The 19,362-nt window shown below is 45.0% G+C and overlaps 1 protein-coding gene across 1 annotated transcript; it reads left to right on the top strand.

The window, feature by feature from the left end:
- Window positions 1-508: 508 nt before the first annotated feature.
- Window positions 509-19,290, top strand: LOC110258466 (nuclear envelope pore membrane protein POM 121C-like). Its single transcript, XM_021081737.1, is given in 8 exon segments — window positions 509-607; window positions 1,294-1,393; window positions 15,574-15,845; window positions 15,848-15,997; window positions 16,000-16,129; window positions 16,132-17,402; window positions 17,405-18,533; window positions 18,536-19,290. Coding segments are annotated over 8 exon segments (3,747 nt in total). The 3' UTR covers window positions 19,132-19,290.
- Window positions 19,291-19,362: the final 72 nt, after the last annotated feature.

Raw genomic sequence — 19,362 nt, 5'->3', positions numbered from 1 at the left:
CTTGCCAGCGTTTCCCTGAGAGCCAGCTCTGCTGGAGAGTGGCAGGTAGAGACCTCACCCCTTGCATCTCTGATATGCATTTGATGGGCTTGGGGGAAGCGCTTATCCCTATAGCTTTACCTTGCTTGGCTTGGCTATGCAAGGTGCGTCTCCCCATCTTGTCCCATTAGAGGACTCAGGGTCTCCATTCCTGCTGCTTTGTCCGTCACCGACTGCTTGCAGGATCAATTCCTTTTGAAATGATCCTGAGTCTAGCTTTGCCTTGGATACCCCAGTGGGTGCTGCTCCTCAAGTCGGAGCCTCTGTTTCATCGCCAACCCTCTCTGCCAGTTTGGCCCCCACGAGCTTGGTGGCTCAGGACTGTTAGCCTGGCAGATGGAGGGGTGACCTGTCACTCTGGGAGAGGGAAGCTCTTGGAACAGGCAGGATGCCCACCACTGCTTTCAGCTGCCTCCTTGTCCACCTTCCCTGTTGGCCTCACTGGACTTATCTACCTCCCCGGGATCACATGTTTAAGCCTTATTCTGTATTACTTTATCGGATGCTCATGTCCATTGCTCTTAGAGTCGAGATTGATGGAATAATTGAATTGTATGAGTGGCGGCACGTTGGTAATGCTGGACGGAACTGTTTAAGTTTCTGGGGCCTCGCTATTTGAATGTGGAAAGTAGCACCACTTGATGGCTCCAAGTGCTGAGTCTTGACTTTTCAGTTGGTGTTTTGATCTTCAGGGCTGGCGGCCTAGGTGGATGGGGCCACTTTTTTTCTTTGCCCATCTACCTAACCTCACGGCAGGCTAGATCACCCATCGTATAAGTTAGAAAGCGTTTAAGTAATAAGCAACATTTTAAAACCGTATCTTACTCCCCCCGCCCCTTCCTTTCTTCTTCCTTTTTTCCAAAACCACGTACCCCAGGCCCAAGAGCCTGGCTGCCACGCCTATCCTCTTTGGGAGAAGCATGAGTGCGTGTGTCGAAGTGAAAAGAAAAACATCCTTAAACATTTCCAACCAGATAAAATAGTTATTTTTGTGTTTAAGCTAAATTGCCTTTTAAATTCCTTCAAGCTTGGTTCACTGAGGTGGTTAAAGACTATAGACTATAGACTAGAAATTAGCTGTATAGTTCAGTAATGCCTGTGTGAAGAAGAGGCTCAAATGCTGTCCCAGGCAGCCTTTCCGAGGGCCTGGAGCTTCTGCTGGAAGCACAAAATGTCATTCTTATTTTATAAATGTGACGGAGGTGTAAGGAGTCCCCCTGCCCTTTTTGACTGAGGGTGACTGTCTGCTGGCAGGGGACTGTGCCCCCCCCCCCTGGAGAGCTCGACTCCTGGCTGTTGTGTGTGGAGCTGAGGAGGGACCTGAACCTGGAACATCTGCCAGGACGAGAGGGGGGTGGGGCACAGGCCTAGAAATCAGGCTTCTGCCTACACCTTACATAAGGCAGACCCTCTCAGGTTAGTCCTCTGAGCTAGCTTGCCTCAGTTCCCCAGGCAGGACCCTTGGTCCAGGAACCCCCAGGAGACCAAAATATTCTGCTCTTCTGAGGATTGCAAGGAAATACGGGAAAAAAGGTTTCTCCTCAAAAGGTACAACCAGTCTGACTTTCAGCTACAGTGTGAGCCTCATTTTCAAATGTATACAGTGCTTCCAGTTCTTGAATACTTCTGCGTTACAAGAGCATGCGGCTTTGGACTACCTGTTGGCACTGTCCCCCCTGCTAGGCATTTTCAGAATTGCTCATGAGTTTACAGTTTTTTCTTTAGTATACTTTTGATTGCAAAATGTGACTGTCATTGTTACCCTTTTATCCATTAACTTTGTTCTTACGGAATCATTCCTTTTAATGTTTCCTTTAAGTTTTTGGGTAATTTTGTGAGACAGCAGCAGGAAATGTATGTATTCAACCTGCCGTTTTTCGTTTGAAGACTGCTATTTAAAAATGTAACAAACATATCTAGTTAATATTTTATACCGCTTAAATGTCTCAGTCCTTTTAGAAATAATATAAATAAAATGGTTTAATGTTGATATGAATGTTTCGTATTTATTTATTTTAGGATTCCATTTTACTCTTTTTTTTTTTTTTTTTTTTTTTTCCTTTTTGCCGCTTCTAGATCTCCTCCTGTGGCATATGGTGCTCCCAGGCTAGGGGTTGTTGGACCTGTAGCCGCCAGCCTCTGCCAGAGCCACAGGAACTGCCAGATCCAAGCCGAGTCTGTGACCTACACCACAGCTCACAGCAATGCTGGATCCTTAACTCACTGAGCAAGGCCAGAGATCACACCCGCAACCTCATGCTTCCTTGTCGGATTCCTTAACCACTGAGCCACGATGGGAAATCCTCCATATCACAATCTTCAACGCAAACACAGTGATGGTTTTTTAACTTTATATTTCATTATGGATTCATTAATCACTCTGTTTATTAGTTTCTTTCCTTGCCGTTATTTCTGACCTCCCTCTGAATTTACTCTTCTTTCTTATTCCTGTATTAATTTTTTGAATGAAGAGATCTGAGGGGTGACCTATCATAATGATACTTCTGAAATGTGCATTTGTTCATTTTTGGAGATAGAATTCTCAACAGAAGCTGTGCCTTTTGGGATCTTGTGCTGTCTTGTCATCTTACCTTTCTGGAATGCCTCGCCAGCTCAGATTCTATTGAGCCTCTGTTGAAGTTAGTGACCAGTATCCTAATTAGTAAAAGGCACATGAGTAGGCCCTTACATTCTGTATGTGCTATGCGATTTCATAGAATCCCATGTGGCAAAGAGATTGCTGGCTATGGATGGCTGGAACCCATGTCTTAATTCACACTTTGTCATTTGTTTGCTCAGGTGTTCATGGTATTAATCACTAGCTTATATTCAGTGTAATGAGAGGACCATGTCACTTCTGTGCCTCTTTGGTTTTTGTGGTGCTGCAATGCACGTACGATGGGGCCAACCTAAATTCAGATGTGTGGCAAGGAAAATGATTTGTGCATGAAATTTTCAAAAAGTGTCAGTGGTAACAATTTTCCAAGGCTATTGCAATCGAGACTCAATCTCAAGTACTGTATCGTTGCCTGAACCACTATACAGACTTTAAGGTCTTCCTCCAATAACTTCTTCTAACCTTCTTTTCTCCCCGATGAAGTTCTTTAAAATTTGGGAACCGTATTAAACTGTGAACTTTGAACTCAGACACTGGAATATGAGTTGATATACATGTTTTAGTCTGAAATTCTCTGGGGCTGTCCTGAACCATGGCTGGGCGATTTTAGATTTAAGCCAAACACAAATTGAAAAGAAATACATGTCCTTCAAAATGTACACCTATGTTACCAAATTAGTAATTTTCTAGTAACATAAAAGCTGCCATTTATACGAATGACAGGTCCTGTCTGGTCTTACAAAGATGAAGTAACAGTGAAGTCAGGAACAATTATAGATTGTTCGCTGCTTTTCACTACAATGATAGAGATTTCATAGTTCTTGACTAACAGAAGTTGTTCATGTCTATTCATTGTACATGTTCATAAAACATAAGTTACACAGAGTGGTTGTCAAATGAGCCTGTGGCCATAGCTGTTGATGTTTCATGCCAAGGTAGGCAATTCATCTGGCATAAAATGGCACAAAGGGTCTAACCGGGGAGTTCCCCTTGTGGCTCAGCAGTAATGAACCCGACCGGTACCCAAGAGGACATTGATCCCTGGCCTCGCTGGGTGGGCTGAGGATCTGGCGTTGCCGCAAGCTGTGGTGTAGGCTGCAGACATGGCTCAGATCCTACACTGCTGTGGCTGTGGTGTGGACCAGCAAGTGCTGTGGTGTAGGCCGGAAGCCACTGTGGTAGGGGCCGGCAGCTGTAGCTGGGAAGTTCGTGGCCTGGGAACTTCCGTAAGCAGCAGGTGCAGCCCTAAAACCAAACCAACCAAACAGACAAACAAAAAAGGTTCTCCCCAGACATTATATTTTAACAAAGTCTTCAGTTAAGTGTAATCTCTAATCACTTGGCCTCTGTCACTGCATTTGTAACGTGGCTTGTTGAGAAAATCATGAACATTTTCTGTGGCTTTCACGTACTTTGACAGAAATTTGAAATTGAGAGAACTCTGTAGGATGTAGATATAGTGAAATTCTATGTGCAAAAGCACATGTCTTTGAAACTGGCTGTGTGTTACTTCACATTGAATATTATGTTTTCTGGTTAGTTCCTCAAGAACAATGGAACTGACATATCATTTTCTTGTGTTTTAAAACAGAGTCCTTTTTTCAGCATCTTATCCACATTCTGTTGGCATTTTCCGGCTTCACTGATGAGTAATAGCAATAATGGAGTTACTTAAGTCTATATTCAGTAGATGTTAAGCATAAAGAGAAATACTCTAGGTAGTTATTTAACTAACACACAGCCACCAATTTTAGAGGAAACGGAGGCTTGTCTGGCCGTTAACATGGCCTGTGTAGTTCAGCTTCACGGCGTAGCTTCTTATAGACTGAAGGTCCTGTGCCTTCAGCATTAATAGAAAGCATGTTTTTATTGGTCAGTTTGCTTTAGGGTTAAGGCATGCTTCAACCTCAGCAATATGATCTAGTGAGCAATGAAGAGGATGGTACTGAGTATAATTGGATGGGCTAAGTTGTTAGTTTCTCAGGCCCTGGAAGAGTACTGCAATTCCTTTGTAATACCTTCTTCAAACACAGTGAAGGAATACAGGATTTCCAGCCAACCTCCTTAGGAATACCTAAATTATCTCCCTTCCAGAGCCCAATCTAGCAGATGAAAGAAAATTATACGAAAAGGTTGTATATGTCTAGCCTTGGTTCTCTCTAAGAAATAATACAGTTTTAAAGCGGAGAGTATTAAGGATCACATACAAACATTAAGGTCACGTCATAAGTGCCAAATGTCTCCTAGGGTATTCAAATAAGAGTAAAAATTTAGATAAAGACAAGCTTGGTCTGTCATAGTTGAATGTCCGATAATTACAGTCAGATATGCATATTCAATTATGAGGATATTAGTAAAACGTGTGTAACTTAGTCTGGGGCTTCATTGAAAGCTGCCGGTGGGAAATGAGTCTGGAAGGGTGTTTTCTCAGGTTAATGCCATCAACACAGACCATCAGTGACCGGTCAGTGATAGGAATAGACGAGAGCTTTATCTGAAGTACACTGAAGACTGTAGCCTAGGAGAGAGAGCCTCAATAAGCATTGGAATTGTGTTTCCACTGAACTACAGAATGTGGGAGCCTATGCAGGCAAAGATGGCAAAGGTACATAAGCTGTCTGTCAAGTGTTAGGATTGGAACAGGCAAGAAGTAAGGGCCCTTTTTAAGTGAGGATTGGTTGGGGTCCGAAATGTTTGAATAGTTACACTGATAGGCTTTAGAGAGAGAGCATAAAGTTGCAGCTGGCAGGTGGTAGAAGAGAGTGTTTTTTCAAATGGCTGGTGATATTCTTGAGTTTGAGGTAGTTCAGAAAAGTAAAGCTCTCCTTGATGCAGGAACAAGACTGAAACAACCTCCACGATGGCTACCTGTTTCCACTTTGAATGCCTGAATCAGTTGCTCCATCTCGCAATTCTATTTTTTTTTTTTTTTGGTCTTTGTCTTTTGTCTTTTTAGGGCCACACCCACTGCATATGGAGGTTCCCAGGCTAGGGGTCCAATTGGAGCTACAGCTGCCAGCCTACACCACAGCCCCAGCAACGACAGATCCAAGCCGTGTCTGATACACCACAGCTCACAGCACCACCAGATCCTGAAGCCACTGAGCGAGGCCAGGGAGTGAAGCCACAACCTCACGGGGCCTAGTTGGATTTGTTTCCGCTGTGCCACTCCAGGAACTCCCCATCTTGATGTTTTTAGTGCATTATTTCCTTTAGTGGTTAAAGCAGGTGTACTAAGGATGTTTGGCAGGCCATGGGAAAGAGTGTTCTAGTTAGTGTAAAGTTCAGGCCAAATCAGGTGAAATCCAGGATGACTTCCTCCTATCTCAATATGAAAACATTTCTTCAGTCAGCAGCATGTATATGGATGATCGCATTCAGATTACAGAAAAGTACTTAAGGATAATTTTTACATAGGAGAAAACACAGAAAACTGGCAGGATTTCAAGCAGGTTAATAAAATTGGTAGCATCAGTGATGCTTTCCACAGTGGTGAGTGGTTAGTCACCCGAGGTTAATAGGGGAACAGCTGTCCAAATACTTAGCATGTTATATTTAAGAAGTTGCTGTTGAACAAAGTGACCGAGTTGTGTATATGTGTGTGTGTGTGTGTGTGTGTGTGTGTGTGTGTGAGTGTGTGTGTATATATACATATATAAATATATATATATATTCCTTCTTTTTTCATGTTATATTCCATCATGTTGTAACGCAAGAGACAGGACAGAGTTCCCTGTGCTGTACAGTCGGACCCCAGTACTTATCCACTCCAAACTTCCTAGTTTGTATACTCCAACCCACACTCCCCATCCATCCACTCCCTCCTCTGTCCCCAGCAGCATCCACAAGTCTGTTCTCCATGTGCCCGATCTGTTTCTGTTTTGTAGATGGGATCATTTTTGCCCTATTTGCGGCTGGAGCGTCGCCGGTAGAGTCCTCACACTTGCATCTCTGATGTGCAGCAGAGTGCAAGATGAAGTTCCTATCCAACTGTTTTGGGTTTACAGAAGAGTGATGCTAGGAATTTTTACAGCCTTTCAAACTAAGCAATGGAGAGTCCCTGTGGTGGTGCAGTGGGTCAGTGATCCAGCTTGTGTCTGTGCCATGGCCAGTTCAGTTCCTGGTCCAGTGCAGGGGTTTAAGGATCCAGCATTGCTATAGCTGTGGTGTAGGTTGCTGATAGGGATTGGATTCAGTCCCTGGCCTGGGAACTGCCATATGGTGCGGGGGCAGCCAGAAACAGACAAAAAAAATTAACAGTAAAAAACAGAGTAAGAAACTATAGTTGTGTTGCATGTCCCTTCTTGCAAAAGGAAGTTTAGAATGAACATTTTTGAAAGATTTTCTTCTTTTTTTTTTTTTTTCCTGCAGTACAGCATGGGGATCAAGTTATTCTTACATGTGTACGTTTTTTCCCACCCTTTGTTCTGTTGCAATATGAGTATCTAGACATAGTTCTCAATGCTGCTCAGCAGGGTCTCCTTGTAACTCTATTCTAAGTAGTGTCTGATAATCCCAAGCTCCCGATCCTCCCACTCCCTCCCTCTCCCTTCGGGCAGCCACATGTCTATTCTCCAGGTCCATGATTTTCTTTTCGGTGGAGATGTTCATTTGTGCTGGATATTAGATTCCAGTTATGAGTGATATCATATGGTATTTGTCTTTGTCTTTCTGGCTCATTTCACTCAGTATGAGAGTCTCTAGTTCCATCCATGTTGCTGCAAATGGCATTATGTCATTCTTTTTTTTTTTGGCGGAGTAGTATTCCATTGTGCATATATACCACATCTTCTGAATCCATTCATCTGTTGATGGACATTTGGGTTGTTTCCATGTCCTGGCTATTGTGAATAGTGTTGCAATGAACATGCGGGTGCATGTGTCTCTCCTGAGAAGAGTTTTGTCCGGATATATGCCCAAGAGTGGGATTGCGGGGTCGTATGGAAGTTCTGTGTATAGATTTCCAAGGTATCTCCAAACTGTTCTCCATAGTGGCTGTACCAGTTCACATTCCCACCAACAGTGCAGGCGGGTTCCCTTTTGTCCACACCCCCTCCAGCACTTGTTATTTGTGGGCTTATGAATGAGGGCCATTGTGACTGGTGTGAGGTGGTATCTCCTGGTAGTTTTGATTTGCATTTCTCTTACAATCAGCGATGTGGAGCATTTTTTCATGTGTTTGCTGGCCATCTGTATATCTTCCTTGGAGAAATGTCTATTCAGGTCTTTTGCCCATTTTTCCATTGATTGATTGGCTTTTTTGCTGTTGAGTTGTATAAGCTGCTTATATATTCTAGAGATTAAGCCCTTGTGGGATGCATCATTTGAAAGTATTTTCTCCCATTCTTTAAGTTGTCTTTTTGTTTTCTTTTGGGTTTCCTTTGCTGTGCAAAAGCTTTTCAGTTTGATGAGGTCCCATGGGTTTACTTTTGCTCTTATTTCTATTGCTTTGGGAGACTGACCTGAGAAAATATTCATGGTGCTGATGTCAGAGAGTGTTTTGCCTGTGTTCTCTTCTAGGAGTTTGATGGTGTCCTGTCTTATATTTAAGTCTTTCAGCCATTTGGGGTTTATTTTTGTGCATGGTGTGAGGGTGTGTTCTAGTTTGATTGCTTTGCATGCAGGTGTCCAGGTTTCCCAGCCATGCTTGCTGAATAGACTTTCTTTTTCCCATTTTATGTTCTTGCCTCCCTTGCCAAAGCTTAATTGACCATAGGTGTCAGGGTTTATTTCCGGGTTCTCTATTCTGTTCCCTTGGTCTGTCTGTCTGTTTTGACACCAGTACCACACTGTTTTGCTGACTGTGGCTTTGTAATATTTCTTGAAGTCTGGGAATGTTATGCTTCCTGCTTGGTTTTTGATTCTCAGGATTTCTTTGGTGATTCTGGGTCTTTTGTGGTTCCATCTAAATGTTTGGATTGTTTGTTGTAGTTCTGTGAAAAATGTCATGGGTAATTTGATAGGGATAGCATTGAATCTGTAGATTGCTTTGGGTAGCATGGCCATTTTTACAATATTGATTTTTCCAGTCCATGAACATGGAATATCTTTCTATTTCTTTACATCTTGTTTGATTTCTTTGATTGAAGTTTTATAGGTCTTGGCATATAGGTCCTTTACCTCTTTGGTCAGGTGTATTCCGAGGTATTTGATTTTTGTGAGGTGCAATTTTAAAAGGTATTGTATTTTTGTATTCCTGTATTTCTTTTTTCCTGGGGACAGCTCAGCAGGATGGGGCTGAAGAACGGGTGCTGGGAACATAAGGAAAAATAATTAACATAAAAGAAGACACAGAGACATTTATCTTAAGTAAAGGTGGGAGCCAGGGGACTCAAGGTCTCAGGGACCAAGAGCCCCATGCCTCAAGAAACCACACTGCCTTTATTGTGCTCTTTAGATGAGATCAATTGAGGAGTGGCTCTGGGTGGAGGATATAGGGCTTGTTTACTATTATATAAGTTCTTTTACTATTTAAAAAGCCACTTAGGTATTAAAGGGTTAAGCTCTTACTCTGACCTCTATGCACATAACATTTCTTAAGCTTAAGTCACCTATGCCTTTTGGTATTTGTTCTTAAGCTTAAGTCATTTACCAGCACTGTGACTGTTTTTCCAAGAAGGAAGATGGGATAAAATAAGACAAGAAGCTGGGATAAAGTAAAGAAGGACAAGATGGAGTTTTCAAGGAAACATGTCTGTGACACCTTTTCTAATATTTCATTGCTGGTATACGGAAAAGTGGCTGATTTCTGAATGTTAATCTTACATCCTGCCACTTTGCTGAATTTCTTTATCAGTGCAAGTAGTTTCTGGGTTGAGTCCTTAGGGTTTCTATGTATAGTATCATGTCGTCTGCATCCAGTGACAGTTTGATCTCTTCTCTTCCTATATGGATGCCTTTTATTTCTTTTGTTTGTCTAATTGCTGTGGCTAGGACTTCCAAAACTGTGTTGAGTCGCAGTGGTGAGAGTGGGCATCCGTGTCTTGTTGCAGATTTGAGTGAGAAGGCTTTCGGCTTTTCCCCATTGAGTATTATATTTGTGTGGGGTTGTCATAAATGGGTTTGATTATGTTCAGGAATATTCCCTCTACACCCACTTTGGTGAGGGTCTTGATGATGAATGGATGTTGGACTTTGTCAAATGCTTTTTCTGCATCTGTTGAGATGATTGTATGATTTTTGACATCGTTTGTTAATGTGGTGTATGACGTTGATTGATTTGCGTATGTTGAACCATCCTTGTGAACCTGGGATGTACCCTGCTGGTCATGGTGTGTACTTTTTTGGATGTGTTGTTGGATTTGGTTGGCTAAGATTTTGTTGAGAATTTTTGCATCTATGTCCATCAAAGATACTGGCCGATAGTTTTCTTTTTTGGTATTATCTTTGTCTGGTTTTGGAAATGAAAGATTTTCTAAATGGCTAAAGCGTTTTTTTTTTTCCTGCTCAACCCTACTTTCCAATATAATTTAACTGATTCTAAATCCTTTCCAAAGATTTCAACTGCATAAAGTAGTTATTATATAGATAATCTGTGCCTTTGCTTTTTGCTTAGGGCCACAATTCTGTGTGTTTTGTTTATAACGTACTTTGTCCAGCTTTGCCCCTCTAGGATAGAATTTGTCATCACAAGAATTTTTGCTACTTTCACCATTTTCCCTATCCTAGCTATAGAAGCTAAGCTTTACACAGATTACCTCATTGATTTACGCATCATGCCACATTTTAAAACATGTATTTTACCAGTAGAAACTAAGCCCTAAATCGTTAGGGGTTAAATGACTAGCCCAGTAAATACACAGCCAAAAAATAAAAGACCTGAATGAATTCCAGTGCTTAGTACCATTTATAGAATCAAATCTGCAAAAATTTTACGAACACCTCCACACCTCCATCTCGTTAATGCTGTTACCTTTAGTGGTATCATTATGGATTTGTCTTACTGTGGTTATTTCGAGGGACTGTTACACTTTTCAGTATTTTATAAAGTTCCTAAATTGAGTGTATATTCCTCTATAATATATATGTTAGATTAAGGCATACTGAGGTAGTAAAAGGATATTTTTGCTCTGTCAACATTAAAATCCATGCTCTTTATATATCATATCTACATAATTATTCCACTTACATTTAATATCTTTGTGATTTATAAGAACCGATTGGTTACTTATCTTTAGATCCGTGCTTCATTGCTTCTATGATACATACAGAGACATGTACTAGATTGCCATAAGTAGTCGAAGGTCACCCACATTTTCCTTGCTTTCTTCCTTTATTCCAACACTCTCACAGTGAGCAAAAGGGAGAGAAGAATGATCGTAGATAGGTAAATTAGCTGATCGATAACTTTGTATTTGAAGATTGTATATGTATATATTAAACTAGTTTGGCAAAAACACTTGACATTTGACTCTGAAGAAGCAAGCATTCAGTGAATTGTTAGGGTGGTACCGTATATTAGAAATTATAAGCCTTGATTTGTTAGGTAGAGTGAGGCAGTCCCTAATTGAACCCTGGTGGTCAGTTCACTGTGGTATTACAGCAAGTGATCAATGTAGAGCCCTTGTGATCTTGCTCTATAGAGAACACTGAGTTGAACAGTTAATCCACCTGAAACCTGGTCTCTAATGCCCCTGCAGTTCAACTTAATGAAGACATCTATTTTCCTGATGAGTCATGAGATACAAACTCTGTAGAGGTAAAGAGACCGTTTTTCAGAAAATGTTGTGAAATATGAATGTGGGAAAGAGTAAGATTAATTCTGACCAGAGGCCTAGAAAGATGCAACGGAGAAGTCAACTTTTGGGTCGTTCTTGAAAATAACGAAAATGTCTATGTGTATTTTATTCTTGAAGATCAGAATAGTGATAAAGTCTTTCCCCAAGAGAACTGCTAACTCTGTTTTAGATAAAACAAGTACAGTAGCCAAAAAGGTTGCTATCAGATGATATACAGAAGAATGAAGGGGTGGAAGCGGTGGCTTATGGAAGTAAAACCCACGGCTAATTCACATCAACCATGACGCACAAATCTTCTAAGTTCAACAAGGCCGTAGTGGTCCATTCATTAAACGGTTTTGATGGCTTTTGGAGACTCATGAAATATATAAATTTGAATTTCATTGAGAAACTCCTAAATGCCGTCATGCAGATTTATTACAGCTGGGCATATTATTAAGACTAGCCCAGATGAGTGGTCTGTGTAGAACTTCAAGCTACTGACATGTACATCTTGTAGGCTGCTGTACACGCAAGAGTTGACTACTTTAGTGAACCCCCAAAATGAGTAGTTCCCTTTATTGCTACCTTAAAAGTTTCTCTTTTAAACATCCTCTAGGTCTGAATCAATGGTCTGTATAGTTTGCTCTTAAGCTCAGGTGTTCTTTCCTTTAGAAAATGGTTTATGATCAGGAGTTCCCGTCGTGGCGCAGTGGTTAACCAATCTGACTAGGAACCATGAGGTTGCGGGTTCAGTCCCTGCCCTTGCTCAGTGGGTTAACGATCCCACGTTGCCGTGAGCCTTGGTGTAGGTTGCAGATGTGACTCGGATCCCACGTTGCTATGGCTCTGGCATAGGCCGGAGGCTATAGCTCCAATTTGACCCCTAGCCTGGGAACCTCCATATGCCATGGGAGTGGCCCAGGAAACAGCAAAAAGACACACACACACACACACACACAAAATGTTTTATGATCAGAAGCCCTGCCCCAACCATTATGGAATAGATTAGAATGGGTTAAATAGCTCTCCTCTTCTTTAAAGTCATACAATCTGGGGATAAAGGCAGATTTTATTCTTTCCTAGTTAATGTTCCATTTATTAATTTTCCCCTTAACATGTTGCGCTGTGAGATGCTCCAGTACAATGCTGAGTGGAAGTGGTAAGAGTGGTAAGGTCTTTTTCCTGATCTTAAGGATAAAGTTATTTGGCCTCGCATCATTAAATATGATTTTAACTCTAGCTTTCCCATATTCTGTTCCACATATTTTCATATCTCTAGGTTTAGTTTATGCAGGATTTTCATCATAAATCAGTGCTCGATTTTGTCAAATGTTTTATTTTCAACTCAGTTCTTTGTTATTTTTTTTTTTAACAGCATTCATGGACATTGATTTTTCCATGGTCACTTCCAAATAGTATCAACGCCTTAGGCAGGACCATGGAGCTGGTTTGGAGTAGGTTAAGGTGGGAGGTGTGTCTAACAAAAGTGGTAGCAACACTTTTCACAAGGATCGGGAAGATTTTCTCTAAAGACTACTTCTAAATGTCTTTTTTGCCTATAGTGCACTATGTCTTTAGCATATGTTTTTCTCTAGCGTCTCCTCTTTCATTTCTAATTTTTTTGAATTTTCTCTCTTTTTCTTAGTCTAAAGTTTTTTTAAAATCATAGTTGATTTATAACATTGTGTCAGTTTTTTCTATACAGCATAGTGTATACACACACACACCCATACACATATATACACATATGCATTCTTTTTCTCATACTCTCTTCCATCATGTTCTATCCCAAGAGACTGGATATAATTCCCTGTGCTATCCATAGGACCTCATTGCTTATCCATCCTAAATGTAGTAGTTTGCATTTCCCAACCCCAAACTCCCCAAGTATTCCACTCCTCCCCACAACCCCCTTGGCAACCACAAGTCTGTTCCAAGTGTCTGTGAGAGTGTTTCTCTTTAATATATCGGTTCATTCATGCCATATTTGAGAGATGAGTAGTCATTATATTTATCTTTCCAAGCAGTTCTTTTATTGCTTTTGTTGTTGTTGTTGTTGTTGTTTGACTGGTTGGTTGGTTATGGCTGTCTCGTTCTATTTCATTTTTTCCCATGTTGATCTTTTATATTTCCTTCCTTCCTTTCTAAGCTTGGGCTTAGCTTGTTCCTGTTTCTGATTCCTTGAAAGCAACTTCAAAGAATTGAAATGTTCAGGTATTTAATGGAGATTTTTTTCTTTCTTTCTTCTTTCTTACATAAAAAAACAAAGCAAAACAAAACAAAACTTTTTAGGGCCACCCCTCAGCATATGGAGTCTCCCAGGCTAGGGGTCCAGTCGGAGCTATAGCTGCCAGCCTACACCACAGCCAAAGCAATGCCAGATCCGAGCCATATCTGTGACCTATGCCATGGCTCAGGGCACCATGGGATCCTTAACCCACTGAGTGAGGCCTGGGATCGAACGTGCAAACTCATGGTTCCTAGTCGGATTTGTATCCACTGTCCCATGACGGGAACCCCAAGATGTTTTCTTCTTAACATTTGCTTGTATCAATATAAAATTCCTTGTAGGAACTGCTTTTGTAGCATCCTCTCTGTTTTGGTATATTGCGTTTCTGTTTTCATTTGTTTGGAGGTTATTTTGTTGTAAATCTTTGGATTTCTTATTTGACCCATTGGTAGTTCCGAGTTGTGTTGTTTAGTTTCTGTATGTTTGTAAACTTTCCAGCATTCCTCTTGTTGTTTTTTAGTGTCTTATCCATCATGGGTGAACAAGTTGCTATAGTTTTAAATCTTTTAAAATTTGTGAAAGTTTAACATGATGTGGCTCATGATATGATCTATCCTAAAGAATGTGCTCTGTGCACTTGAGAAGAGTGTTTGTTGTTCTGTTGCGTAGAAATATTTATGTATGCCTGTTAGGACCATTTGGTCTAATTTATAGTTACCATACTCTGCTTTGGCGCTCAAGCTTAATTTTTCCTACATAGGTGCAGTGTGTGTCCTTTGGCCAACATATGCTCATTTCTCCCACCTCTCTGCCCCTGGTGAGCTCTGTTCTAGTCTTTGCTTCTATGTATTCCACTTTTGGATCCTATAAATGAGTGAGATCATTCTATCTTTTTGTGTTTGGTTTATGTGATTTAGCAGGTCTTCCAGGTTCATCTGTTTTGCTGCAAGTGGCCGGATCTCTTGGGCATTTAAGGCTGGATAATACACACACACAGGCACACACATTTGTTATCCATTCATCTGTTGTTGGGCACTTACCTGGTTTTCTTATATTGGTTACGGTGAATGTTCCTGCAGTGAACATGGGAGTGCAGATATCATTTTGAAGTACTGATTTCATTTCCTTCAGTTTGAAATTGCTGTATCCTATGGTATTTTTTTTTTTTTTCTTTAACTTTTTGAGGAATCTCCATGCTGGTTTCCACCATGGCTGTACTAATTTACATTCGAATGAGATGACCTCATTTGGTTTCTTTTTAACCATTCAGATGGAATCATCTGAATGATTACAAGTCATGTGGTCAAATGAGGGAACAAGTAATCGGTCCTTTGGAAGTTTTAAAACTGTGGGGCACCAAAGACTATTATTTTGGTCGAATATATTAGACTATTTACCTGTCTATCTATGTAAAGATAGTGTTTTATTTGTGTTCTTTTCTGAATCCTCTAAACATTTTAACATACAGACATGTAGTACATGTTTCTCCACTTTCTCATTATTTCAACCGTAGATAAAAATACAAAGATGATGAATCATTCATCATATGGAGATTATGTTTAACATGTCTTAACATGTTACTTAGGTCTATTTCAGATTTGGAAAGTGTTGTAAAATCAAGTACAGTACATCCCACTGAGGTTCCCCTTTTGTCTTCATTGATAGCCTCATCCCCTGCCTGTGTAGCATTATCCTAAAGTTGACATTCTCCAAGCATTTTTATGATATAGGTATATGTGTCTGTATCTTACCTATGTGATTATTTTCACTCAAGTATATCTGGCGCATGCACATTTGTTTTGGGGGTTTTATTTTTGACTGTTTGTTATTATTATTTATTCCGGGGCTACCCTTGCTTGCGAAGTCGCGGTGTCTGCAGCAGCTGCGGTGACTGCAGGAGGCAACCTGTGGAGCGGAGGTTGATAGCCAGTGTTAGGGACCTTGGGTCTGTGGGCTGGTGCTGCCAGGGGCAGGGGCAGCGCTGCTGGGCCTGTGGCTGCTGGGCCTCGTGCTGTACTTGGTGCCCGCGGGGGTGGCGGTTACGCTGGCCTGGCTAGCTGTGGGTGCGACCGCGGTCTGGTGGGGCCTGCGCCGCGAGCCCCGAGGTTCACGCGCCTTCCGAACCTCGCTGGTTCGGAACACGCGCTGCCATGGAACACTGCTCACCTTGCCTCCGGCGTAGTCAGCAGTAAACGGAAGTCTCCTAGAGCCTCCGCGCCTCTTCCAAGGACTTGGACCCGCGCTCATCTGTTCCTCATGGGCAACTACCTAGGCAAGCCCGCCCCCCCGCAGCCTGCCTCCACCTCGGAGGCCAGGGACCTGCGGGAGAGGCCTGGCCGCCGCCCGCCCACCCGCCCCATGCCGCCAGCTCCATCAGGCCATACCCCGGGGTTCATACTCACCCCTCCCTACCCACTCCTCTTCCCCGACCCTCTAGGAGGACGGCCCTCCGGGGTTGTGGCCCTGTAGCACATCGGTTTGTAATAACACCTCGAAGGAGATACCCAATCCAGCAGGCCCACTATGCCTCGCTGGGGTCCTTCCCACGGTGTGCTGGAATAGTTGTCACAGGAAGACTGTGCTCTCTGCTCGCAATTCCAAAGTGGTGTGCAGCCCAGTGAGAGTGAGGATTGCTCCTCCGGATAGCAAGTGGATTCGTCCCCCGCTATCAGAGCAGAGTAGCAGCTCAACCGTGTCCTCCCCATCAGCTAGTGCCCCAGACCCATGTGCAAAGGAGACTGTGCTGAGTGCCCTCAGAGCGAGGAAGAAAAGGACGGTGAAGGAGGAAGACCAAATACTGGCTGATGGCCAGGAAGAAAAGAGAAGGCGCCAGGACAGCAGTGGACGTGGACATTCAGCATTTGAGCCGCTGGCGGCCAGTGGAATCCCTGCCTCTTTTGTGCCTAAGCCTGGGTCTCTGAAGAGAGCTCTCAGTCCCCAGAGCTCAGATGCCCACTTAAATAAGAGGTCACGCACCTCTTCTCTGAGCTCCTTGACCAGCACGTACTCAGGCGGCGTGCCCATCTCCAGGCGCAATGCCATCACCAGTTCTTACAGTTCTACTGGAGGTCTCTCTCAGCTGCGGAAGAGGAGTGGTCCTAGGTCATCCCCCTTCTCCAGGCCAGCTTCGTCCTGCTCCCAGGCTCTAGCGAGGCCAGCAAAGGAAATAAGAGAAGAGGAACTTTCTCATCATTCGGCTTCTTCAACTGCATTCACAACAGACAAGGAGTCCCGGGGAGCAGAAGTTGCCGATACCACCACAAGGGAGAAAGAGAACTCGTGGAGTTCTCCACCAACACCTGGCAGCTCAGGGCAGCGTAAGCGGAAGGTGCAGCTGCTGCGGTCCTGGCGAGGGGAGCAGCTGACCTTGCCTCCACCTCCCCAGCTTGGGTATTCAGTCACTGCGGAAGACTTAGACTTGGAAAAGAAAGCTTTGTCACAATGGTTCAGCAAGATCTTGGAGGATAAGACTGATACTGCCTTGAGCGCTGTCCCTGAGAACCCACCTACCAGTCAGCCTCCGGTCTCTTTCAGCCTGCCTACTGCTGGGACTCCTGCCACCGAAACCTCCCTCCCAGCCCCAAGCCCTAGCCCACTGTTGAAGAGCTTGAAGAAGCAGCAGGATTCCCCAGGCCTACCATCGCCCCCCATGTCTGCTGGCATGGCAAGCCCTGTGGCCCATTCGCCTCCGAAGACACCCGGCCCTCTGGCCCCTCTTGGCTCTTCACAGTCAGGGCCTCTCGCGGGCACCTCCTCGGACTGCAAACCTACAGCCGTTTTCTGTGGCGGCACCCTTACCCCGCTTCTTCCACAGGACCAGTCACTGACACCAAGTCACCTCCAGCCCCTGAGGCTGAGACGTCTGCCCACTCCCAAGCCTTGTCGGCCCCCCCTCCCCCTCCCAAGCAGAACATTCCTTGTGGAATGCTGGGCACCTCACCTGCTAAGCCTCCTGCCTCTGCAGCTCCTGCTGTGTCTTCACCATCTCCCGTGCTCGATCCCATTTTTTGGCCCCCTCCTAAAAGCAAGAACGAGGGCCCCTTGCCCTCTAGCCCTTCCAAGGTCCCAGCCACCACATCTTCCAGCTCAGCCCTCCCCGCAAGTACCCGCAGCCCGTCCCGCACTTTTAAACCTGGCTTTCACACCAGGGAGGCCCCTGCATCCGTGCCCATAGTAACTCCCTTCTTCAAGCAGGCAGCTCCTCCAGCCGGTGCTATGAGCGCCCCTCTCTTCCCTGGCCAGACCCGCGCCACCTCTGCAGTGGCTGCTGCGACCACAGCTGGCACCTCCGTAGACTCTGCTCTGAAGCCCGTGTTCAGCTTCCGTGTGAGCAGCATGACCAGCACCCTGAGCCGCGTGACTAGCACCACCGCTTGCACCTCCCAGCCCGTCCTCTTTGGGACTCCCTCTGCCTCTGGTGGCAGCTTCACAAACCCAGCTGTGGGTTCCAGCTCCATAGTCCAGCTTGGTAAGCCTCCCACCATGCCTCCTTCAAGAGCAGTCACCAGCTTTGGCCAGTCCCTTCCCGGTGCCCCTCAGGCAGTGGCCAGCAGCAGCAGCAGCAGCAGCAGCAGCAGCAGCAGCAGCGCTAGCACTGCTGGCTTTAGTGATTTGGGCAGCAGCCTTCCAGCCTCTGCCCCAGCCACCACCAGCCAGGCCACGCTGACATTCAGTAGCACCCCCCGCCCAGCCATCAGCGTTCCCTTTGGCTCAAGTGCCAAGCCAGGATCCAACGCCCAGCCCAGGTTTGGGGCCACTGATGGGCAGCAGCAGTGGGCTGCCAAGCCATCCCTTGTCCCCAGCTTGTGCAGCTCCTTCACGTTGGGAAACTCTGCAGCCCCCGCCCCGACTGCCACTCCAGCCACAGCCCAGCCAGCCTTTGGCAGCACCACACAGTCCACTCTTGGTGGCCTGAAAGCCACAGCCTCTGCCTCGGCACCCTTGCCGGCCCCCAGCCAGCCTTTGGCAGCACCACAGCCGTTTTCTCCTTTGGTGCAGCCACCACCTCTGGCTTTGGAGCTACAGCCCAGACCACCGGCAGTGGGGCCAGTCGCTCCAGTAGCACGACACCATCTCCCTTCACATTTGGGGGACGGGCAGCCCCACCGTCTGGCAGCAGAGGCTTTGGGCTCAGTGTGGCTTCGCCAGGCACCAGCTCTGCCTCAGGAGCCTTTGGCTCCGGAGCAGGACAGAGTGGGACCGCTGGCAGCACGACTCCTTTTGTGGGAGGCTTGAGTCAGAAGAGCCTGGGTGCACCCAGCCAGAACACATCCTTTGGCCTCAATGTGGCCTGCAGTGCAGAGAGCCAACCTGTGTTTGGAGGCGCCTCCACGCCCACCTTTGGTCAGAGCACCCCTGGCCCTGGGGTGGGCACATCAGGCAGCAGCCTCTCCTTTGGGGCGTCCTCAACACCCATCCAGGGCTTTGTTAGAAAAGGACCTTCCTTTTCCATTGGTGCGGGACCCAAGCCCCCAGGGGCTTGGCAACAGCTACAGGCCCGGAGGCAGCACACTAGCAAGAAGTAGCCCCTGGCCCTTACCCCCCCTCCCACTCCCCTTTACCCCTCCTGCCAACAACTGGACCTTGGCACCTGCCAGAAAGAGCCTCTCACCTTCTAGTTCCATGAAGCTGAGATCTCTGAACCAGTCCTGCTTCAGCCATGGGGCGGGGAGGAGGAGTGGCAGGTGCAGAGGCTGCTCCCTGTCTTGCAGGAAGCCGAAGGCCCAGGCCTTGGGGGGATGGGAAGGCAGGAAGGG

The sequence above is a fragment of the Sus scrofa genome, unplaced genomic scaffold (genome assembly GCF_000003025.6).
Source record: "Sus scrofa isolate TJ Tabasco breed Duroc unplaced genomic scaffold, Sscrofa11.1 Contig2116, whole genome shotgun sequence".
NCBI lineage: Eukaryota > Metazoa > Chordata > Mammalia > Artiodactyla > Suidae > Sus > Sus scrofa.
The sequence above is the reverse complement of the archived record's forward strand: the minus strand, read 5'-3'. Positions and strand labels throughout refer to the sequence as shown.